At 42.2% G+C, this 25,837-nt stretch overlaps 2 protein-coding genes across 3 annotated transcripts; both read left to right on the forward strand.

Moving 5' to 3' along the window:
* The first annotated feature begins 3,242 nt into the window (after window positions 1-3,242).
* Window positions 3,243-5,146, forward strand: LOC121532803 (forkhead box protein Q1-like). The gene has a single exon (XM_041838594.2). It carries the CDS (start codon window positions 3,493-3,495, stop codon window positions 4,534-4,536), a length of 1,044 nt encoding a protein of 347 aa, XP_041694528.1. The 5' UTR covers window positions 3,243-3,492; the 3' UTR covers window positions 4,537-5,146.
* Window positions 5,147-10,972: 5,826 nt separating this feature from the next.
* On the forward strand, window positions 10,973-16,040 carry LOC121532805 (forkhead box protein F2). Of its 2 annotated transcripts, none has more exons than XM_041838595.2 (2): window positions 10,973-12,434; window positions 15,501-16,040. In XM_041838595.2, the coding sequence occupies exons 1-2, from the start codon at window positions 11,462-11,464 to the stop codon at window positions 15,677-15,679; spliced, it is 1,152 nt and encodes a 383-aa protein (XP_041694529.1). In that variant the 5' UTR covers window positions 10,973-11,461; the 3' UTR covers window positions 15,680-16,040. The 2 variants fall into 2 exon arrangements, with proteins under 2 accessions (XP_041694529.1, XP_041694530.1); XM_041838596.2 differs by having other exon boundaries at window positions 15,504-16,040.
* Window positions 16,041-25,837: the final 9,797 nt, after the last annotated feature.

Here is a 25,837-nt window from a genome sequence, read left to right on the forward strand (position 1 = left end):
CTCAGCATAAACAAAACTCTTATCTTCTATCTTGTTGAGCATGTTCAGGTGTGTTGGCCACGCCCACTAAATGGCCACACCTGATCTTTATGAGTGCTTGTTTCCTTTGAAATGGGGTCTGTTTTAATAGACTAAAATTAACAGCTTTGTATGAGTTTAAAAAACATGGCATGCTAGCTCCATCCTGGTGGTGCAGTGGACTAATTCCATGGATAAAGAACAGAAGATCATAAATTTGAATCCCACTGACACCGTGTGAAAATAAAAATATATGTGTTTGCATGATTAATGCCTAAGCAAATTAATTTCCTTGTGTCCTAACTGTGCTTGGAGTTAACCCAAACTAAGCTACACTACATGACCAAAAGTATGTGGACACCGGCTCGTTGAACATCTCATTCCAAAATTATGAGCATTAATATGGATTTGGTCCCCCCTTTGCTGCTATAACAGCCTCCAGTCTTCTGAGAAGACTTTCCACTAGATGTTGGAACATTGCTGCAGGGACTTGATTCCATTTAGCCACAAGAGCAATAGTGAGGTCGGGCACTGATGTTGGGTGATTAGGCCTGGCTCGCAGTCAACGTTCCAATTCATCCCAAATGTGCTTGATGGGGTTGAGGTCAGGGTTCTGTGCAGGCCAGGCAAGTTCTTCCACACCGATCTCGACAAACCATTTCTGTATGGACCTTGCTTTGTGCACGGGGGCATTGTCATGCCGAAACAGGAAAGGGCCTTCCCCAAACCGTCTAGAATGTAATTGTCTGCTGTAGCGTTAAGATTTCCCTTCACTAGAACTAAGGGGCCTAGCCCGAACCATGAAAAAGAGCCCCAGACCATTATTCCTCCTCCACCAAACATTACAGTTGCCACTATGCATTCTGGCAGGTAGCGTTCTCCTGGCATCCACCAAACCCAGATTCGTCCGTCGGACTGCCAGATGGTGAAACGTGATTCATCACTCCAGAAAACGCATTTCCACTGCTCCAGAGTCCAATGGCGGTGAGCTTTACACCACTCCAGCCGATGCTTGGCATTGTGCATGGTGATCTTCGGCTAGTGTGCGGTTGCTTGGCCATGGAAACCCATTTCATGAAGCTCCCGACGAACAGTTATTGTGCTGACGTTGCTTCCAGAGGCAGTTTGGAACTCGGTAGTGAGAGTTGCAACCGAGGAGAGACGATTTTTACGCGCTATGTGCTTCAGAACTCGGCGGTCCCATTCTGTGAGCTTTTGTGGCCTACCACTTCGCTGCTGAGCCGTTTTTGCTCCTAGACATTTCCACTTCACAATAACAGCACTTACAGTTGGCAGCACTAGCAGGGCAAAAATTTGACAAACTGACTTGTTGGAAAGGTGGCATCCTATGACGGTGCCACGTTGAAAGTCACTGAGCTCTTCAGTACGGGCCATTCTACTGCCAATGTTTGTCTATGGAGATTGCATGGCTGTGTGCTTGATTATATACACCTGTGAGCAACGGGTGTGGCTGAAATAGCCAAATCCACTTACTTTTGGCCATGTAGTGTAACAGTGTTACAAAACGTCTTATTGAAATATGTTCTCAGAACTTTATTTCATTACTTTCAAATAACCTATAATTTGTTGTTAATTAAACCTCCCAGGAAAACTTTCCGAAAACCATAGTAAAACGTTCTCAGTAACCAAAAAAGTGTTAAACAAATCAAAACGTATTTTATATTTGAGATTCTTCAAATAGCCACCCTTTGCCTTGATGACAGCTTTGCACACTCTCAACCAGCTTCATGAGGTAGTCACCTGGAATGCATTTCAATTAACAGGTGTGCCTTCTTAAAAGTTAATTTGTGGAATTTCTTTCCTTCTTACTGCGTTTGAGTCAATCAGTTGTGTTGTGACAAGGTAGGGGGGGGGGTATACAGAAGTTAGCCCTATTTGGTAAAATACCAAGTGAGCGCTATGATGAAACTGTCTCTCATGAGAATCGCCACAGGAATGTTCATCATTAATTTAAAAAGTGAAGGTCAGTCAATCCGGAACATTTCAAGAACTTTGAAAGTTTCTTCAAGTGCAGTCACAAAAACCATCAGCACTATGATGAAACAGGAATGGAAGACCCAGAGTTACCTCTGCTGCAGAGGATAAGTTCATTAGAGTTACCAGCCTCAGAAATTGCAGCCCAAATAAATGCTTCACAGAGTTCAAGTAACAGACACATCTCAACATCAACTGTTCAGAGGAGACTGTGTGAATCAGGCCTTCATGGTCGAATTGCTGCAAAGAAACCACTACTAAAGGACACCAATAATAATAAGAGACCTGCTTGGGCCAAGAAACACGAGCAATGGACATTAGACCAGTGGAAATGTGTCCTTTTGTCTGGAGTCCAAATTTGAGATTTTTGGTTCCAACCACTGTGTCTTTGTGAGACGCGGTGAGGGTGAACGGATGATTTCCGCATGTATATTTCCCACCGTAAAGCATGGAAGAGGAGGTGTTATGGTGCGGGGGTGCCTTGCTGTAGAAAATAGTAAAAATAAAGAAAAACCCTTGAATGAGTAGGTGTTCTAAAACTTTTGACTGGTAGTGTACGTTCGCTGAACAGGCTAAATGTTCCCTTCCATTTTCAGAATGTTTAAAAAACTGTTCAATTTTATGTTCCCACAACTTCTAAGGAACCAAATATGCTAGCTGGGTGGTTATTATGCAAAGGACAGGAAATGTTAGATTAGACCTAGAGCAAGGTGTTTTAGTTCATAACCACCGTAAACATATCACTGAAATATAATTGTAAATAAATTTAGGGTGACCTGAGATTCTCTACAAACATAAACATTACACATGTAAACACATCTGTGTGTGTCTGGTAAATGCACGCCACCTCGCGCGAAACTCTTTTCTGGTACACAATCTACAGTCATGCAGGTGAGTCACTCACTCAGGTGAGAGAGAGAGAGCGAGAGAGAGAGAGAGAGCGAGAGAGAGAGCGAGAGAGAGATTGGTTCTCTCCAAAATATATGAACAATACACATAGTTCTTCTCCCCTCCTCCTTCTAACTTTAGCTTTCTATACGTTTATTTTTGTTTTACATACTCCTGTGTGGCACAGAGGAGCATGCAATCATAAATCCCTCAATGCTTCAATGGATTTGAGATTACTCTGAGCTCGAAACGCTAGACCACGCCCCCCGTGGGCCGTCCCTCGCTGAGGGATTATATTATAACAGGGCGCGTGTGTCTCCGGAGACAAATAGACTCTCAGCTGCTCAACAGTCAAGAGTTTGGGTGCCTCCGGTTCCTCTGTACAACGGAGCTCCTCGAACCGAAACAGACAGACAGGTGCACTGACTCCACCACTGAAACAGACTCACAGGCTACACCTGCGCCTCTCCTAAGAACCAGGACAGACACATTTTCTTACTTTCTGATTAGGAGAACCGCACTGTCCTGCAAGGAACTCTGACAGCTACACACTGACAGGTGAGAGGAGGGGAAAAAAAAAAATATTTAAAAATGAAACTTGAAGTGTTCTCCGCAAGCCACTTCCTTCAGAAGCCCATGGAGGTGTGCAGTCACAGTGACGCCGAAGGTAGCGTCCCCTCTCCCCTATCCGGGGAGGAGCTGGGCTCAGACGGGGACTGCGTGGCCAACAGCCCGGCACCTGCTACCCCGAGCAGCGGCGATGGCAAGGGCAAACCCTACACCCGCAGACCCAAGCCGCCCTACTCCTACATCGCACTCATCGCCATGGCCATCCGGGACTCCGGCAGCGGCCGGTTGACTCTGGCCGAGATCAACGACTACCTGATGAAGAAGTTCCCGTTCTTCCGGGGCAGCTACACCGGCTGGCGGAACTCGGTGCGCCACAACCTGTCGCTGAACGACTGTTTCCTCAAGGTGCTCCGGGACGCTTCCAGGCCATGGGGCAAGGACAACTACTGGATGCTGAACCCGCACAGCGAGTACACCTTCGCTGACGGGGTGTTCCGCCGCAGGAGGAAGCGCATCACTAAGGGCCGGTCCGGTGGTTCCAATAAGGACACCGACACCCCAGACATCCAGACCCCAGGCGAGGAGACTCGCATCTCGGCCACTCCATCTGTGCCCTCCCGGGAAGAGAGGGTGATGGGAGCCAAGTTCTCCAGCTCTTCCAGCTCCTTCTCCATCGATAGCATCCTCAGCAAGCCCTTCATACGTAGGGTGGACAGAGACCACACCGATAGAGACAGTGCACATGCCAACCCCGGTGCCCACCGGCTCTACTGGCCCGCTGGTGCTCACCACATGCTGCCCTACACACTGGCCTACCCACCGGTACCCGCTGCTATGGCGCACGCACATGCACAGCATTCATACCACCAGGTCAGCACCGGCGCGTCACACATGTTGCACGTGTACAGGTGCAGCCTCGCGGAGCAAGCAGAGCACAGCAGGGACCCACTCACAGCTCTCCACATGACGTCACAGGGCCACATGCCAAACTCCGATGCTGCTTTCTCCCCTGTGAAGATGCACACAGCGCGAGTTGGCAGCTGTCATCCTTACCAGATAGATTAATTGCGCTCCTAAAGCCAACATAAGGGACAATAATGTAATTATGTATCTTAAATTTGACATGTGCACTTTCCTATGCGCTCTACGTTTTTCTAATGTCTTAAAAAAGGCATTTCAGTGCATTTAACTGTTTCTGATTATAACAAGTCGTTTAGCGGTGATGAATAACGTAATGTGTTATTGTTGTCATTACTTTATTTCTATCTGGTTATTACTAGGACGAAGCAAATTAGTTGCAATCTGACATGCCATTCCACTGTGTGTGTGTGTGTGTGTGTGTGTGTGTGTGTGTGTGTGTGTGTGTGTGTGTGTGTGTGTGTGATGTGTGTGTGTTACGTGGTTTTTAGGTCATTTCTACTGTAAACGACGGCTACCATGTGCCAACAATTTTGAAAAATATATATTACTATGTATGTGTTGATGTAGTTTTGTATGACTTGCTGAAAAATATTGTAGTTTAAAATATTTGTTGGATTGTTGACTACTCCATGTAAGGAGGCTGCACAAAAAGAAAGGAAATACACTGTCTGTTTCCCTAAACATTGATTCATGCATGGACGATATTTTATGAGAGAAAATAAAAACTTATTGGGGAAAAAATAATCCAAGCAAACCAGGAGTATGTATTCTTTATTTTCCTTTAGGTAAAGATAAGGCAAGGGCAATAAAAAAATGAATCTATATTTTTCCATGAAGTATAGGCCAACTTGAAGTGTGTTTGGAATCAGAGGGCGGAAAAAGTTTGCATGCGTGATCAGAGGAAGATCCGATATCTATCTGCCTGGAACTGGAAGGGCGTAGCGCCTGTCAACACTGGCGCTGTTTTGGCATTCTCACCACTTAAACTAGCCTACTGAAGTACCAGAGGAATGAAGAGAAAGTTATACATTCATTTCAGACATCTGCCTACTCTGCATGGCAAGGCACAACTAGGAAACAGCAGTGTTAGGCACAGAGAGGGCTATATATTCACAGATTTACAATACCTCAATTTCACCCCTCTGTCTTCCTCTCTGCCTGCACCGCACAACTAAGGAAGCAACACTGTTAGGCACAAATTACAGCTCGGTTGAGCTATTTCTAAATATTTAAGTGTGGTGAGATCCGTCCCAGAATGGGGAGTGTTGAATTTTGTCAAGTAAATCATATAATCTGACGCTTTACACGAAGGATCATTAACTTTAACTGCAACACACGTCTAGGAAGGTTGTTCCGAGTAAAGGGGTTTGAGTTCAGTTATTACGGACATTTAGCTGCACAATAGCAAATCATGTGTAGTTATAATGTACAGTATATATTAAGCACAGTGAACATATACACGTCTCCTCAAGCTCTTATATATAGGTTCGAGGATGGAATCTCAGACTTTGGACAACTGCGCTCCATCTCTAAACGTAAACTATGGTTTATGCTTAAGGGTAAATTGTAGGCCTACCATAGCATGCCAGGCAAGCTATGGCGTACTCATTAAACATTCTCTGTTCTGTAGCGTTCACACGAGGGTAAGAAACATGCCCGGGATCCGGGTCTCCTATAAACATTGTACAATCAAATATAGCTTGTTCAAATATGACATTTGACTATACTCTGCCTTGTAGCTTGTTCTCGTCTCAAGTCACGCAATTCAGAATGTGCCTGTCATACTGAAATAATAATAGGCTAATACATAATACTAATACTAATAATTATTATTATTATTATTATAAAACATTAGTGCATTTCATGTTGTTGTTTTTTATCATGAACACTTGAAAACATATCTTAGACCTTTTTCATCCTACTAGAGGCCATGTTGAGGAACACATGACAAACATTAAATCAATGTCCTGATTTTCTGAGTAAGATGTACAACAATATCTTTAGAATACGAAACAAGACGTGGGATGAATTACGACATATGGGGCGGCAGGTAGCTTAGTGGGTAAGAGCGTTGTGCCAGTAACCGAAAGGTCGCTGGTTCTAATCCCCGAGCCGACTAGGTGAAAAATCTGTCGATGTGCCCTTGAGCAAGGCACTTAACCCTAATTGCTCCTGTAAGTCGCTCTGGATAAGAGCGTCTGCTAAATGACTTAAATGTAAAATGACATATAGCCTACCAGTCCACAACAACGAAGACACAGACCTGCGAATGCTAAACGATAGGCTATACAAATAACTTTTACCAAAACAATGTTTCAAAATTAAATGACCAAAAGACAAGTTGGATTTCTGTAATCGGTTTAGTAATGAGAAACAATAATGTTGGCTACTTCAAGCGCAAAGTCCATAAATTATCACAACACATTCCAATAAAACCTAAATGATTTGACCTTTTCAACACAGACAGGGGATATATGGGGGTTCTCAATAGAGGCAAGGATGCAGTCCATACGCGATGTCTCGAGCTGTCCCCGGTCCTGAAGGAGACCCTCGACGTCATCACATGTAGTGTCGCCCACATGAATTACGATTCCCGTTCCCCTAACAATGTTAGGCCTAATGTTATTGACAAAGTTGTAGACTATCACTAGGAAGTGCTGTATCTAGACAAACATTGCAAAGAAGGATACATAGAAAAGACCGTGAACAGTACATTATTTTATTGTGGACCAATGAGATTATTTTATTGTGGACCCCCCCCCCCCAAAAAAAAGAAGATATATTGTAAAGTGGTTGTCCCACTGGCTATCATTAGGTGAATGCACCAATTTGTAAGTCGATTGATAGACGACCAAATCTGAAAAGAAAAAGAGCAAATGTGTTGATACATTTACCATTGACATTTTACCCTTTACATTTACATTTACCATTTACATTTTACCCTGTCTTTCTTGCGAGGGGTTGTCAGTCCCTCATCGATCTGGGCCCAAATAGAACGGAAGACATTCTTGTTTAGGCCGGTACATGTTTCTACAAATACAATGCATGTGGACAAATATTTGGACATAAAACATTACCTGTCCGTTCTCCTCAATCATGTACATTGATGCATAGGCCTAGGACTATACTATGCTAACAAAAATAACCTGACAGATGACACTATTGTTTTACTATACTCAGAGAAATGCAGTCTGCAAACTCGGTCCTGGGACCCCCCTTGGATGAACGTTTTGTTTTTTGCCCTAGCACTACACAGCTGATTAAAATAACCAACTCATCATCAAGCTTTGTTTATTTTAATCCGCTCTGTAGTGTTAGGGCAAAAACCAGAACGTGCACCCGGGGGTCTAGGTGACATGTGAGGGGGTTGAGTCCCGTTCCAGGAACAATGCTGCAACCTGCAGGTGAAATCCCGGAACAGCACACCTGTATGCTACGCACTGCGCAGAGCACTAGCAATTACGGCCATAACAGGTGAACGCTCCATCAGTGTAGGCTACCGTTATGTTTTCATTCTATGGCTAAGGACTAGCTCTCTCTGGTGTGTGGAACAGGAACTAGTTAAGATATGGCTTATCCTAATAAACCAAATACATGCCTGAGTCTGAGAGCAGTAGAGACTGGGCTCCATTCAATCCGTATCACCGAAGTATCGCAGAAGAACCGCGTTGAAAACTAAAGGTAATTTCCGATTGAGCCGACGTATGCAGTGTTTACCATGAATGCAGTCTCCGCCACCGCGGGAACATTGCCTATAATTGTCAATCGCGCTATAAAGCGGATCTTCAGCGCTATGGATTGAATAGAGACCTAAATACGCTGTAGTTCTGGTCCAGGGTTTAGGCCTGCAGTCCAATGGTAGGAAGTTGAAACAGTCAGCCACTCTGCCCGCCGCTGAACCTCGCGTGAGCTTCTGGAGAAAGAGCCTCTCAGCACAAAAGTCCGGGTTGAGCTGGACAGGAAGCGCGGCTGCTGAGGCGCCTGAAAGAAGACAAAAATACGCACATTACCGTTATAATTCCCTGGAAATAGCTATTTAAATTATATTTCATATCTTCAAAATGAGTTTTAAAAAATGCTCAGGAAAGATGTAGGCACTTGTCAAAAGAAGTGAGGAGAGGTCAAAATAGGCTATAGGCCTATGAGAAGGACCAACAACCAGCAGGCCTGTGTTTCTATGGAAAGAGTGTGTGGTTTTATGGCTTATCAACAAACAAACAAATTATTAAAACAAACAAACAATTATTATAATTAGCTTATTATAAGACTTATGTTGACCATCACACAATAAATCAATTGAAAATAATTGTGAAACAATGGAAAGTAACCATTTAATTTATTTCATGGACCGCTGCATTAATTTTCCTTCAGCAATATCCTACACATTAAATATACATTCATAAACAGAATTCTGAGCCACATTTTTCATGAACTAATATCTGAATGGTGTAAGCCTTTGTATAAATAATCAGGGACGTTAAACCAATATTAGCTATAATATTATAGTTGACACTTCAATATTTTTCCAAAGATAAAAAACAACCATTTATATTGTTCTAGGATGGCGTTCTTCAGGCTAAAAGGATCAAAATCTGACAGAAATGCCAAAGGATATCCATCACTATTAAAAACCAGAACCCATGTAAATATGTGACATAAATGTTGTTTACTAGATATTTCAAAACAGCTATAATAAGAGCTCCTCTACGCGTAAAAGCAGTGGCCAGTCTTCAAAGTGCTCTCGCGCAGAACAAAGTTTCCTCCTAGCCGCGGAGGCATCCTGATCACCGCGGGGGTCATACGTTCGGATGTCGCAGGAAATTCTAAGGCCATTAGGTTCCACAAACTTCTCTGTGTCATGGTGGAAAAATGATTTTATCCTCACATCCTTTGTTGTGAAGTGTAAAGGTTATTGTTGATGGCCATTGTTTGAAAATCCTTTATATTTTAGGCCTACACTTAAAAGGACGGGAGTGATGTTAGACAGACACACAAACACACACACACACAAAGAGATGAGGAGCGGATTAGTTTATGACATCTTTTCTTTTCAGTCTATTTTCTATAGCTCGACTATCCCAAGATAAGATGTCCGTATCATAAATGCAGAAATTAAATCCCTTAGGCCCAGCCTGAACCTTAAACTATTATATTCTAATCGGAGGTATAGGCCTAGTCTACTGTTTACAGTTGTTCACTCTTTCCTTCTCATTGTTTCAACTCAGCGGCATAATACAAAATAAAGCTCAGTGTAAAACAAATCCAGGTGGTAGAAATGAAATGAGGGAGACTAGGCATACAAAGAGAATGGGGTATGGTGATGTGATTTAGCTCCAAATTAAAAAAGATTGATAATCTAAATTTAACGTTATATTAATTATTTTTAGCCTATGACCATTTTTGGACAAATATTGTTTGTAGGTCTATTTGTATTTCTGTAAAGCCTAGACCTACTCAACTGTAATAATGAGCTGTTTATTATAAACGTATACAACTACCAAACATAATAGGCCGGCTATTCACAAAGCATATACATACTAAAAAATGACTGAAAATTATTGCATTATTTAAGTACTAGGCTATATAAACGAATATTTAGCTCAATATTTTTATTTTTATAACATTAGGTGGCTGAATTGAAAACGAGGAAGTGTAGGCCCTATCAAATGCAGGCATAACAAAATTAACCATAAAAGTAATTACAGTATAAATATTAAACGGGCTATCTGCATGATGCAGTCATATAGTGTCAACACTTAACCTTGTAACGGGATTAATACAATCTGAATTTGTAGGCCGTGTTTCTGAACAAATCCTATTTCTCTTGTTGTTATCATTATTGATGTTGATGATAGGCCTTTTATCTTTTAAGACTAAATAATTGCATCATGTTGGACAAATCTATATTATGGTCTGTCTTCATAGGGGAGGAAGCTGTCGACGCCCGCGCGCCTAATTTCGGTTCTCTCTCTAACGAACGGGGGGCCCAGGGGACCGGCTCGAGCCTGGGGCTGAAAACTGACACTGGCGCGCTGTGTGTGGTATCCAAGGCCGCGCTTGATGGAAAAAGCCTGCTTCCACTCATGTCAAAGTCATTTACTCAGAACCCCCCCCTTTTTTTTTTGTAAAGTAGCCTACTCTTATATATGCTAGCCTATACCGTTATACCCTTCATATTTCATTACAGAAAATGTTTCCGTTATTCAGTATAATGACATTTAGCAACAGGCAACAACATGCAAGAAAAGTGTTAGAGATGAGCTCTTTACCTTGTGCGCGTGGCGTGTGACGCTGTTGATTGGAATGTCTGGGGAGGTTTGATAGATGGCATAATTGCATGTATTTGAGATGTCAGAGAGCAGGGGAAAGAGAGAGGGTGGAAGAGGGAGGGGGGATGCGAGATGGAGAGAGAGAGAGAGAGAGGGGGGCTTGACTCTGCTGCAGCGACTGGACAGGGGCCAGATTTGGCAGTGGAAGGGGGGAGAGGGGAGGAGGGCTCTAGTCGTCACTGATTTCAGGGGGGATTTGGAGATATGTGTGTGTGGGGGGGGGGGTCTTAGAGGAAAGAAAGATTTACAAAATGATAGGTGGTCGCATTTTGTTTGGCTGAGCGGCCGCGCGCACTAAATTGAGGAGTCTTCGCGTTTCCTCCCCTTTAGGGATTAAGGCGGGCGATGGCCACCCGGTGCGCCGCAGAGCAGCACTCACCGCCACGGTGACACCGAACTGCACCGGAGCCTCTGTGTCGGACTGAGCCTCCGCAAAACCCTGCATTATAGCGAGCCCTCCAGCCCTCACTGGATACTCTGCTCTCCCATCTCTCTCCCACATTCTGACACTGCAAACTCTCTGCACATTTTCTGCGTAATAGGAGAGTCCAACAGAACGGGAGAGCGTTTTCCCTCTCCAAACCCTTCTTGTGGAATTCCGAAGACCAACGGCTTGTGCGATTTGTAGAGGACTTTGAGAAGAAGCGACATTACTTGCTATCACCTTCTTCTCAATCTCTCTCTCTCTCTTTCTCTTCTCACGTCACTGCTCAGCTAAGCAGTGCGTCAGCGGAGCAGAGATGACGACCGAGACCTCTCAGCAGAAGCTGGACCCACCGCCTCCCCTGAGGTCCAGCCCAGCCTCCGGTGTCCTGCAACCCGCCATGATGAGCCCACAGGCCGCCATGGACAGTTCCTCGACCGGGGCCAAAGGCAAGAAGGCGAGCTCCGGACTGAGGCGACCAGAGAAGCCTCCCTACTCCTACATTGCGCTCATCGTCATGGCGATACAGAGCTCACCCACCAAGAGGCTGACGCTAAGTGAGATTTATCAGTTTCTCCAGGCCCGGTTCCCCTTCTTCAGAGGATCCTACCAGGGCTGGAAGAACTCCGTCCGGCACAACCTTTCCCTAAACGAGTGCTTCATCAAGCTGCCAAAAGGGCTGGGTAGGCCGGGCAAAGGCCACTACTGGACCATCGACCCGGCCAGCGAGTTCATGTTCGAAGAGGGCTCGTTCCGCCGCAGACCCAGGGGCTTCCGGAGAAAATGCCAAGCCCTGAAGCCCATGTACCGGATGATGAACGGGATAGGCTTCGGTACGACCATTTTACCGCAGAGCTTTGAATTTCAGGCGCCCGGGTCTCTGGCGTGTCATAGCAACAGTTACAACTTGGACATGATGACCAACTCCATGGCAGGTGGCTACGACGGGCTTAGCGGCCACCACGTACCTCACATGTCCCCGAGCCCCGGGTCCACGTACATGGCCAGCTGTCCGGTAACGTCCAACGGGGACTACGGTGGACCGGACAGTAGCAGCAGCCCTGTGCCCTCATCCCCGGCTATGGCCAGTGCGTTAGACGGTCACGGTCATTCTCCATATGCCAGTACCTCCGGACACTGGGCGTCTCCCGGCGGCTCCCCGTACATCAAGCAGCAGCCTCTAGCCTCCAGCAGCCCGGCGTCCTCTGGGCTACACTCTGGCATGTCCCCCTACTCCCTGGAGCAGAGCTACCTCCACCAGAACGCCAGGGACACCGCCGATATCTCAGGTAATAAACGTTGTGTAAGTCAAGTCATAACACGTTAATAAATAGATGTGAAATGTCATACGTAATAGGGAGTTTATGCCTACTCATCTTACCATTCCAATTACACTTGGTCAAGCACAACAAGTACTGTTAAAAGTACTGTAAAAATACTACATTTGTTGCATTTGTTATACACGTGGCAAACTAAAATATTTGCAGGTTGACAATTTACTTGCTCTTTGGTCAGTTGTGCTGTTTTCTGGAGGCTAAAACCACAACTTTACGCAATGCGTAATAGCCTATAAAATTGCTACATTTGTATTTGTGAAAATTATAGTTGGCCTATCTTATAGACAATATGCCAATAATCTTATAGACTGTCTTATAGACAATCTCCTACATGCAGAACCAAATGTAGTCTAGTTAAATATCATTATCTTAGGCTACTTACTAATGTGATATGCAGATTAATCAAAACTTTGGCAAATAAAATAATTAGACTAATATAAAAGTGCGTTGTTGCGGATTAAATATGGAATGACTTGCATTTGTAATACATATATACAGCTATGTTGGAGATGCATAGGTCTCTTAATGCATTTTCGATGTAATGTTATTTTCATATAATTTAATTAAAATGACTGGTTCACGTGGATGCATCTCCTTCACATTGCAAGTTGTGTTATGGCAAAATAGCTTCCCAATTTTGTGGGTTAAAATAATTGTATTGTATTTCTGATTATTAGTTTGCAACTATATTCTGTTGTGGAATTAAGGAAACAACTTGAATGACATAGGCCGAAATAATCCTCTTTGAGGGCATCAAAGACACAAATCTGCATGCATAATTATAAGGACAATTCAGTTGAGGTGGGAAATATAAGGGCAACCACAGCTTCTTACAACGGAAATTAACAAAATAGTTGAAAACTGTTCTTGAATATATAGGCTAGGCCTTAGGAAAAAATAATGTATGGGGCTGCGTTCTTGTTTACATAAATGTTTGGATAGGAGCTCGATGCAATGGGCCATAATTGAAATTGTAGCCCTTTGTGTACATTTTACACATCGCTCCTTAGGCCAGTTGACCGCTTTCACATGTCATTTGGTTCATGTTCATCTTGTTTAACATGCTTCTAATTTATCGAGGCTTTAACAAAAGTCCAAGGGATTTCTGAGAGCGGAATTATTCCTTCTAAAGCGTCGGGGGTTATCTAAACAAAGGCTGTGCGAGTCGGACCACACTGAAGAAGATAATTTAAACCAGCGCATAGGCCTAGACCTACCCGCAGGAGACTCCAAGCCTTGTTAAACTTTACGCGACTTCTTATAACTATTTAGAGGACAAGCCGTTATCTGTGCTAGCGGGGTCTTACACTCCTCATGGCGACTGTCAATCACGGCGGGTGTGTTGTCTCTGAAAATGGGGCGCGAGGGCTGCAGCGCGAGGCAGGAACCTCAGGATAGAGGCCTGCAGTCCGGAGGAGAGAAAACACCGCACATTGCGTGTACAGGCGTCACATCTGGAGTCCTTATGACCTTGATGAGGATCACGCTCTCTGTCTCTCTCCCCCTTTCCCTCTCCTCACTCTCGCTCTGACCGTGTTGCTGGCCTGACATATTCAGACATATCTATGACAAGGACCTATGTTCTTATTTTACCGATTCAATTATTTGTCTGAAAATAATTTTAAATTATAATTATGATGAATTAGCACGTCTGATGTTGCTACTGCAGATTTCGAGGATAAACAGTGTAATGTGTCTATATGGCCATCAGGAGAAACGGACAATCAAGGAGGGAAAACATAAGCACCCTGACCTAAATCATATTTCATAAATCTCTGTGAAGGATATGGAGGCCAATTGGTGTAGAAAAGCACTGAAACATAACGAGGCTGTTTGGTTATTATATGCCTATCAAATCACTCTTAACTTCAGTCTTTAACCAGATCATGTTAAGTTAAAGACTAAACATTTAAGACCAAACATTCTCTAGGTCAAATATCTGTGTACACATAATAAAACAGTCACAAATGAGAGGTGCTCACGCAAAATATTTGCACAAACTTAACTAAACTAAACTAAACTAACATTAGAGACGCTAGTATTGAGGGCGCAGGGATTCAGAAGTCAAGTCATGATAGTGTTTTCCGTTAGGCTGATTTTTTAATTAAAGGAGACTGCTGCTCGAATGTATATTTTGCTCAGCGTGAGCGGAGGCTATATGGCTAGGGTCTATGCATCTAATTTGCACACATCCAAAATAACATATTGTATATATTGAATTAATTGCATGGTTCAATTTTAATAATTCTGAAGAGGAAATAGGCCTAACACATGCAGTTTCTTTGGATTAAAGGTTTTAGTTCTCCTGAAATTGAAATTCTGAGGGGACATTGTCATTATTTTACTTATTCTCAAAAGGCCAGCAAATCCCTGCCTCTTCAGCAATGAATAACGTATCACAGGTCAACATAACATAATTTAACATAGACTAATAACAGAACAAATTAACAATGTCCCCTCCGTCATTGATTAGGTTTAATCTATAGATTCACTGAGAGTAATTTCTGATTTCTGCGCGTGGTGTTATGGGACTATGTCTCCGCATTGTTTACTGGCCAAATTATTGGAAGATGTGTCAATTTCAAACCTTAAAATATATAGAAAATATATAGGCTACACAATACACTGAATACTATAACATATTTTTACACAAAGTCAATGTAATGCATAAACGTCAGAGTTATAGGATTATTATCCTATATTCTAAAAGAAAACTTAAACATAACTGTTTTTTTTGTTTAAAAGTCAAGCGTTTACAATCATTTAAATTATTTCTGATTAATTGACCAGTTATTCACATTTATGATTGCACGCTCCTCTGTGCCACACACGAGTATGTAAAAATAAATAACTACACGTATAGAAAGCTAAAGTTAGAAGGAGGAGGGGAGAAGAACTATGTGTATTGTTCATATATTTTGGAGAGCACCAATCTCTCTCTCTCTCTCTCTCTCTCTCTCTCTCTCTCTCTCTCTCTCTCTCTCTCTCTCTCTCTCTCTCTCTCTCTCTCTCTCTCAGCAGGTATCCCTCGCTACCAGAGCCACTCCTCACCCGTTGTCGACAGGAAGGATTTTGTCCTGAATTTTAACGGCATCTCCTCGTTCCATCCATCAGCCAGTGGATCTTACTATCATCATCATCACCATCACCACCATCACCAAAGCCTTTGTCAAGACGTAAAACCGTGCGTGATGTGAGCGGGACATCGAGTGCGTGTAAAGGCCCAAACTGTGCTCTGGATATGAGAATGTGATCAACACAAAATCGAACAATTTAAACTGATTCTATACGTGTCTGGCGACAGTTAAAACGCAAGTAAATGCTCTGTCATCTTACTGATGAGAACGAACAATGGGGACAGTAACCTATTTTTGAGAGTCTGGAAAAATGTCTCACATCAGGATATATTTTCAGTGGCCTTCGTCATCTTGATAGGTCTAAAAGAAGGACAGTATATTATGCACTAACTGTTTCTGAAATGAAGGACCCACTGGGCACAGATGTCAGTTCAACCTCTAATTTTTATTTAAATTTGATTGAGTTGTCAACTATTGTGAATTCAACGTGAAATCAAAAAAAAAAATCACCATGTCATTGGATTTCGGTTAAAAGTTAGGTGAAAAAAAATACAAACCCACTGGTCACAGATGTCAATTCAACGTCTATTCCATGTTGGTTCAACTTAATTTAATTGAAGTGATGTGGAAACAACGTTGATTCAACCAGTGTGTGCTCAGTGGGACTGCCCTTACGTTGATGACTTTTTGCAAATCCAATGTATTTTCCACGTTGATTCAACGTCATCACACTTTTTTTGGGGGTGGGGGGGGTGGGGGGGGTGGGGGGGTTGAAATAATGTGGAAACAACGTTGATTCAACCCGTTTTTGCCCAGTGGGGGGGAAGCTCCAAAGCTTATGACAATGAAACCACTTTGCCTTATTCTGTTCTCTATTGACCAACGATTTCTTCTTCAAAATAAGTTTGAAAACGATTTTAATTATGTGTTTGCTGTCATTACTTGTGCAAACAAATAGCCTATATTTTATGTAACTAGGCCTCTGTTCTGATTTATAAAAGTACATGCACATACACAAAGCTTTTTATAACAAAAATTGCAACAGATTTGCACTTATTGTATACCTTTTTGAGATTTGCTTAATTTTCTCGTTGTAAAGTGTTTCAATAAAGCTGATATATTTTCGGCTACACCTGCCTGCTTGTCTCTCATAAATATAGTAGGCTAATTATAGGCTAATCATTGGTATTTACTATTATTATAGGCCTATTATCCTTGTTGATAATTTGTGGAGATTTGTGATTCATATTAGATTTGAGTCGGTGTAAATTTGATTATTTGGCATTCACAGGCATACTTTTAATAACCAAATTCAACGTCTTTGTTTTGTATGATGACACTTTGTAACCTAAAAACCGTGCTTAAGAAGGTAAAGCAAAAGCGTGGATTCTAGGTAAGTTTTAAAACAATCCCATTTAATAACTGGACATACATGTTGTGGGAAACGAATGACTATTTTGAAGAAGAACATTATATACCTTGAGCCACGGGGATAATTATCTAAGGATTTTATCTTATGGCGTAGTAACAATGGGGGGAAATGAAAAAGGGCGGAGGCTACACAACTCGCTGCATGTCTTTATCGCAGACAGTGAGCTGCAATATCAATATTTACCCATAGACTTCGTGAGAGAAAAGGCAGCTGGTGTTTAATACAATCTAATTTACTTTTTCTGAATACTTGATGAGTGTCTAAGTACAGTAGGCCTAGTTAATTTCTATTTAAGTATGCCTAAAACATTTTAGATGATTTACCAACTCGGCTGATGATGTTGGACACTTGGGTATTTCCATGTTTTGTGTTGTCTCATTGCGCCATCTACAGCCTGAGCCAGCCTGCCTGGTTCCACAGCGGAAAGTCTTCCGCGTCACCAGACCTCTACCCCCCTGCCTCATAGCAGATTTTTCAGGATTGCCAACTTTTGAAGAACTCATAAACAAACAAGCTGCGGAGGGCCACATTTATTGAGATGTGACCGCACAGTATTATTAGAATTACAGTAAACAGAACCCACTTATAGAGAAAGAAGCTGGGTTGTTGGAGAAAAACAGATTAGAAAGAGACAGAGACAGAGACAGAGAGAGAGAGAGAGAGAGAGAGAGAGAGAGAGAGAGAGAGAGAGAGAGAGAGAGAGAGAGAGAGAGGGAGAGAGAGAGAGTGATGGGAGGGGGGTGAGAGATGCCCAAAACATTCTCACAAAGATGCACTATGTAGAAATCGCTCTGCCATTTCCAGGTTGCTAAAATTCTAATAGTTTGCCTAATTTCAGTTTATGTGATAAAACAAGCAAGTATACTGTAGAGAATCATTGTACCATCTAAACCACTGTGAAATATATTTTCAATAACCAAAAATATTGTATTTTCAGCTGTTTGAACTGGTGACAAAATTGAAAGTAAAAGATGCAAAAACTAAACTTAAAAACGGGAAGCATAGAAATAGTGCACATAGAACAGATCTACCGCTTCTTAGACTTGCTTTCAATGAGAATGACATATCTATAACTCACATTTCTATGTGAATTTTGTCACGTCGCCAGACAAGTTACATATTGCAGCTTTTAGTGGAGAAATTATTTGAGTTTTCTGTTTGTGTACAAATATATCAACATCTTAACGATAACAATACAATAGGAGCAGATTTGGGATGCTCATTCTGTCTCTGTCTCTGTCTTTCTCTCTCTCTCTGGTCTGTGTGGTCTCTGTGATACTTACAATTCATGTTGAATAAAACTGCAAAGAGAAACACTCATGCACGCACGGCCAAGCACATACACACACAGTGTGCAAGCACGAACACACGCACACACACACCTCATCACAGTTCATACATCAGCTCCAAAACGATACCTCCTTTGGCTGGATATATTATGATGGGTTTGGTTCATTAGCGTACCTTGCTCCACCACTGATTGACATGTAGGCCTACTGTAAGGAAGGAGGACTGAAAGAAATGGACTATGGCTCCATCTAGTGGCGATAAGTATGCCACCAGATTAAGGCCATCCAACCAGCCTGAGATCAAATCTAATCTAATCATCAAATCAAATGTTATTAATTACATGCTTAATAAACAACAGGTGTGGACTAACAGTGGAATGCTTACTTACGGGCCCTTCCCAACAATGCAGAGAGAAAGAAAATAGAGAAATAATAGAAAAGTAAAACACATCAAAATAAAAGTTATAATAGATACACAATGAGTAACGATAACTTGGCTATATACAAGGGGTACCAGTACTGGGTCGATGTGCAGGGGTACGAGGTAATTGAGTTAGATATGTATATAATTAGGAATAAAGTGACAGATAGTAAACAGTAGCAACAGCGTATGTGATGAGTCAAAAAAGTTAGTGCAAAATCAGTGCAATGCAGATCATCCGGGTAGATATTTGGTTAACTATTTAACTAACTAATTTGCAGTCTTATGGATTGGGGGAAGAAGCTGTTCAGGGTCCTGTTGGTTCCAGACTTGGAGCATCGGTACCGCTTGACGTGCAGTAGCAGAGACAACAGTCTATGCCTTGGGTAGCTGGAATCTTTGAACATTTTTAGAGCCTTCCTCTGACACTGCTTGGTATAGAGGTCCTGGATAGTAGGGAGCTCAATCCCAGTGATGTACTGGGCCTTACGTACTACCTTCTGCAGCACCTTGCAGTCGGATGCAGAGCAGTTGCCATACCAAGCGGTGATGCAGCCAGTCAAGTTGCTCTCAATGGTGAAGCTGTATAACTTTTTGAGGATCTGAGGGCCCATGCCAAATCTTTTCAGCCTCCTGAGGGGAAAGAGGCTTTGTCGTGCCCTCTTCACGACTGTGTTGGTGTGTTTGGACCATGATAGATCCTTAGTGATGTGGACATCACAGTGATGTGAACAGGGAGTACAGGAGGGGACTAAGCACCCCTGAGGGGCCCCCATGTTGAGGGTCAGCGTGGCGGATGTGTTGTTGCCTAACCTCACCACCTGGGGGGAATCCGTCAGGAAGTCCAGGATCCAGTTGCAGAGGGAGGTGTTCAGTCACAGAGTCCTTAGCTTAGTGATGAGCTTGGAGGGCACTATGGTGTTGAACGCTGAGCTGTAGTCAATGAACAACATTTTCATGTAGGTGTTATTTTTGTCCAAGTGGGAAAGGGCAGTGTGGAGTGCAATAGAGATTGCGTCATCTGTGGATATGTTGGGGCGCTATGCGAATTGGAATGGGTCCAGGGTGTCTGGGATGTTGTTGTTGATGTGAGCCATGACCAGCCTTTCAAAGCATTTCATGGCTACAGATGTGAGTGCTACGGGGCGATAGTCATTTAGACAGGTTACCTTGGCGTTCTTGGGCACAGGGACTATGGTGGTCTGCTTGAAACATGTAGGCATTACAGACTGGGTCAGGGAGAGGTTGAAAATATCAGTGAAGACACTTGTCAGCTGTTTAGTGAATGCTCTGAGTAAACGTCCTGGTAATCCGTCTGGCCCTGCGGCCTTATGAATGTTAACCTCTTTAACCTTTTCGTGTGTGAGTTCCAAATATCTGGAATGGTCCCCCCAGCGTGAGTTTTTTTATGCGTGTGATGTCAGAATGCACACACTGTTCTAAAATGTGATTGTTACGCAACAGGATAGTTAACCAGCGCTACCCTCAAACTAAGGCATGCTGCCTGCTAATTATCTATAGGCTGTTTCAACTTGTCAATTTCAAATGATTTTCAAACAGGTTTTATTTAACAACAGCAAGCCCTTCCCCAGTCTCTTTCTTTTACGAGTGTCAGGGATTAGGGCATGGTCCGGGGTGAGCAGTATGTCCTGTGCCGCTGACCTGTTGAAGTAGAAATCTTCATCCAAATCGAGGTTAGCAATTGCTGTTCTGATGTTCAGAAGCTGTTTTCGGTCATAGGAAACAATGGCGGAAAAACATGATGTACAAAAAAAGTTAAGATCAGCTCCAAAAAACACAAAACATTTCAGAATTGGTCAGGAGCCTGTAAAACGGCTGCTATACATTCCAGCGCCATTCTTCCTGACCACGTGGTACAATGCATGCTTGCTATTCAGGGCATTTGGTAATGGCCGGGAGGGGTATACTTCTAAGGAAGCTAGAAGGAAACTAAAATGTGGTATCAAACTGTCTTTTCAAGCTGGGTAGTTCATGTAATGTCCAACTGCAAATAACTTTTTTTTTTAAGAAGTAGAAAGGACACAATTTAATGGGAGATTTTCTAAATCTAGCCAGCTTCGCTTAGCTTCATATTCCAGCCAAGCTTCATCCATACTAGGCCTACAATGGTGGATATTGCTTGTCAGCCTGCTACTAACTCTAGCAGGCTTGTAACTGCACGTGCATGTCGCACATAGCTAGCTGAACTCTTCATTGAGACAATTCTGAAATATAAATCCATGGCAGAGTCAGTATTCAGTGCCACATTTTCATTTGTGCTGAAATCAAAAAGAAAGAAAAGTTATCTTGCAAATTCAGCAGGCTATGGTGTGAAATAGGCTTTTTTTAGTGGGGTCTTTATTTTATTACTCATCATTAATGCCGTCTTTGGTGTGCTTCGGTGTGCTTTTAAATGCAGGAGCACATTCTTCCCACTCCTATCGCTTGTTGCTTTGTGGCCATATAAATATAATCCATAGAAGGATTTTGGAACATCGAACTCTGGCAGTTTGACTCCTAGGTAAGCCTACTCTAGCAATGGCTTCCAGTCTAGACTTTACTGGAAACTGCCATCTATGCATTATATGTCCATGGTTGGTTGCGGCTGTCACTTTGCAAATTTCAAAATACAATCGCTCGAAATACATACAGTTTGGAAAGCAAATGCTGCCATTTCAAAATGAGTAATGTGAAAGGTATTTAGACATTACAGTTTCTTTTTTTTTACACATAAAAAAACATTTCATTAATAAAATATTTAATCAGTTGTCTTCCTGAAATGACAGCCTGGTATCATAAACTAGACCTAGTACAGTAAACGTAAATCCAAGACACTGAAATTAGTATGATATGTTACGTTTGGTATGGTTACATAAGACAGATAGTTACTTAAGGCAAAAACAAAAGCAGGGTGGATGGGTTGGTGTATAACATGAATGTCTAGCAATTAAAAGGTTGCGAGTTCAAATCTAATCACGGACAATTTTAGCAACTTTCAACTACTTACTACTTTTTAGCTACTTTACAACTACTTAGCATGTTAGCTAACCCTTCCCCTAACCTTAACCCTTTTAGCTAACCCTTCCCCTAACCCAAACATTAACCCTTTAACCTAACTCCTAAACTTAACCCTAACCACTAGCCTAGCTAATGTTAGCCAACTAGCTAATGCTAGCCACCTAGTTAGAATTTGTAACATATCATACATTTGCAAATTTGTAACGTTGTACATTTTGCACATTCGTAACATATAAAACGATTTGTAATTCGTAACATATCCTACGAAATGGGTGATGAACATCCACAAATGAATACATATGAAATGTAACATATTATACTAAAAGAAGAGCCACTGATTTAAGTACAGAATAATATGAAACGTCTACTCCCACTCCCCTTCTCCGGTGCTCAACGTCGGCAGTATACTTATCATTACGCACAACTTCCACCATCGTTACGCGCACCACCGCCTCATTATGAGACTCACCTGGACTCCATCACTTCACTGATTACCTCCCCTATATCTGTCACTCCCTTTGGTTCATTCCTCAGGCAGTATTCGTTATGTTTTTCATGTCCAGACGCTATGCTTGTTTTGTATTGTTCCATGTTTATTGTATTATTAAATTCACCCCCTGTACTTGCTTCTCGACTCCCAGCATCTGTGTTACAGGCGCAGACACTTTATTCAGGATGAATTGAGTTAGCCCCGAAGTTAGCCTGCCTGGGAGCAGGTTAGTTCTGAAGGATTCATTGCCATAGAATTGTACCTGGCTAAAAGGTGAGATACTTTCGTGATACTGGTTATCTCGAGTTGAACTCAGTTGACCAAAGTTACCTCGCTAACTTCTCAAACCTGATTGGTAGTATAGGGCTCAGGACCAGACTTGTCCAGAGCAGATTGTGGATAACTACTTTATCTGTAAAATACTAAAGACATACTTCAAATGCATTTTTGGTGGATTTGCCTAAATATAATTTTATCTAGAATAAAAAATGGACAATATATCAACAATTCCCTCTGGGCAAGTATGGAGAATATATCTAAGGATAACCACACAACATTTGGTGAATCCAGATGCTTCTGAAGCTGAGAAATGTGTTGGTGTGTGGGAAGAGTCTGACTTTCGGGAAATGGCAGTTAAAGACAAGTACACTGAATTTAGACTACCAAATGCCTATTTAGACTCAATCACCATCTCTTCAAAGTAAGTTACCTAATATAGTCCTGTTTGTAACACTATGAAATGGGCTTTTAAATTATGTTTAATTCAGCTTTGAAATTATTTATGTATGTCCATTTTTAAAGTGGTTAAAATTCATTAAAATGTTGATGGTACTGTGGTAAAAAAGACCAACAAATCTCAAAATTGATAGGTAGATGCCAACATTTCATTTCAGCCTGTGGTGCCAGGCCTTTATACAATATTTAATCAGTCATCCTCCTCAAATGAATGGGATGATGATGCAATCTTTGCTACAATGAGGGAATCTAATTTCATTGGTCCTCAACTCGTCACATCATTCCGGATAAGTGGTGATATGGCTTGATTGAAGCCATAGCGAGAAGATCTGCGTTGTAGCATGGTTGAAATGTAAAGCTAATTTCCGATTGAGCCGACATATGCAGCGTTTACCATGAATGCACTCTCCGCAAACACGAAAACATTGCCTTTAAATGTCAATCGCGTTATAACACTGTTCTTCTGCGCCACGAATTGAATCAGGGCCTGAGTTAGCCTGCCCCGGAGCAGAAGGATTCATTGCCGTATAAATATATTGGCTAAAACGTGAGCCACATTAATGTCCGCAGTTATCTGGAGTTGCTCAGAATTGACCGAAGTTAGCTCACTAACTCCTCTATCTAGCATCGTAGTACCCTCAGGGTTATGATTCGCCTCCCGAGTGGCACAGTGGTCTAAGGCACTGCATCGCAGTGCTAGCTGTGCCACTAGAGATCCTGGTTCGAATTCAGGCTCTGTCGTAGCCGGCCGCGACCGGGAGATCCATGGGGCGGCGCATAATTGGCCCAGCGTCGTCCAGGGTAGGGGAGGGAATGGCCTGCAGGGATGTAGAGCATGGCATTTGCAACGGCAGGGTTGGGGGTTCGATTCCCACGGGGGGCCAGTATGAAAAAAAAATATTGTTTTAAATAATGTTGCACTCACTAACTGTAAGTCGCTCTGGATAAGAGCGTCTGCTAAATGACAAAAAAAAAAAAAATGATTGAACTGGGATATGCACATGAAGCTAGGGTTAGGGTTGAACTGGGACGTGAACATGAAGCTAGGGTTGGGGTTGAACTGGGATGTGAACATGAAGCTAGGGTTAGGGTTGAACTGGGACGTGAACATGAAGCTAGGGTTGGGGTTGAACTGGGACGTGAACATGAAGCTAGGGTTGGGGTTGAACTAGGATGTGGACATGAAGCTAGGGTTAGGGTTGAACTAGGATGTGGACATGAAGCTAGGGTTAGGGTTGAACTGGGATGTGGACATGAAGTTCGGGTTGAACTGGGAAGTTGGCATTTAGCTAGGGTTGAACTGGGATGTGGTCATGAAGCTAGGGTTACGGATGAACTGGGATGTGTACATGAAGCTAGGGTTCAGGTTGTGGTTGAGGCTAGGGTTAAGGTTTAACTGGGATGTGGGCATGAAGCTAGGGTTAGGGTTGTGGTTGAGGCTAGGGTTAGGGTTGAACCAGGATCAAATCTAATTGTATTTGTCACTTGTTTCGTAAACAACAGGTGTAGACTAACAGTGAAATGCTTTACGGGTAATTGTCCAACAATGCAGAGTTAAAGATAAACAAATATATACTATATACAGTGCCTATAAAAAGTCTACACCCCCCTTTTATTTCTTCACATTTTATTGTGTTACAAAAAGGGATTCAAATGGATTAAATTTGTCAACGATCTACACAAAATGTTCTGTAATGTTAAAGTGGAAGAAAAATGCTAACATTTATATGAATGAAAAATAAAACATGAATATACCTTGATTAGATATTCAATACATATTAGAAACACCTTTGGCAGCGATTACAGCTGCAACTCTTCTTGGGTAAGTCTCATAAGAGCTTAGGGCACCTGTATCATGCAATATTCACTAATTATTATTTTAAAAATTCTTCAAGCTCTGTCAAGGTGTTGGGGATCATGGCTAGACAGCATTTTTCATGTCTTGCCATAGATCTTCAAGCAGATTTAAGTCAAAACCATTTAAGTCAAGGCCACTCACTGTCTTCTTGGTAAGCAACTCCAGTGTAGATTTGTTTTTGTGTTTTAGGTTATTGTCCTGCTGAAAGGTGAATTCCTCTCCCAGTGTCTGGTGTAAAGCAGACTTAAGCAGGTTTTCCTCTATGATTTTGCCTGTGCTTAGCTCCCTCTCGTTTCATCCTGAAAAACTCCCGATTCTTTGCCGATGTCAAGCATACCCATACCATGATGCAGCCATTCTTCTTCTTTTCACCCATTTAGGTCATTATTGTGGAGTCACTACAATGTTGTTGTTCCATCCTCAGTTTTCTCCCATCACAGCCATTGAACTCTGTAGCTGTTTTAAAATCAATGGCCTTGTGGTGACATCCCTAAGCAGTTTCCTTCCTGTCCTGCAGCTCAGTTCAGAAGGATGACTGTGTATACGTGGTTTAATACATTATCCACAGCATAATTATTAACTAGACCATGCTTAAATAAATATTAAATGTCTGATTTGTTATTGTTACCCATCTACCCATCACTGCCCTTCTTTATGAGGCTTTCGAAAGACTCCCTTGTCTTTGTAGTTTAATCTGTGCTTGAAATGCAATACTTGACTGAGGGACCATGCAGATGTTTTATGTATGGGGGACATAGGAAGGAGTAGTCATTCAAAAATCATGTTAACCCTTATTATTTCACACAGAGTGAGTCCATATAACCAATTATGCGATTTGTTAAGTCAAATGTTTTACTTCTAAACTAATTTAGGCTTGCCTAAACAAAGGGGGTGAATGCTTATGCAACGACTATATTTTAGTTATTACATTTGTATTGATTTGTAAAAATGTGTAGAATTGTATTTTCACTTTGACATTGAGTATTTTGTGTAGATCAGTGATTAATCTATTTCAATCCCACTTATTAACGCAAC

Source organism: Coregonus clupeaformis, chromosome 20 (genome assembly GCF_020615455.1).
Source record: "Coregonus clupeaformis isolate EN_2021a chromosome 20, ASM2061545v1, whole genome shotgun sequence".
Taxonomy (NCBI): Eukaryota; Metazoa; Chordata; class Actinopteri; order Salmoniformes; family Salmonidae; genus Coregonus; species Coregonus clupeaformis.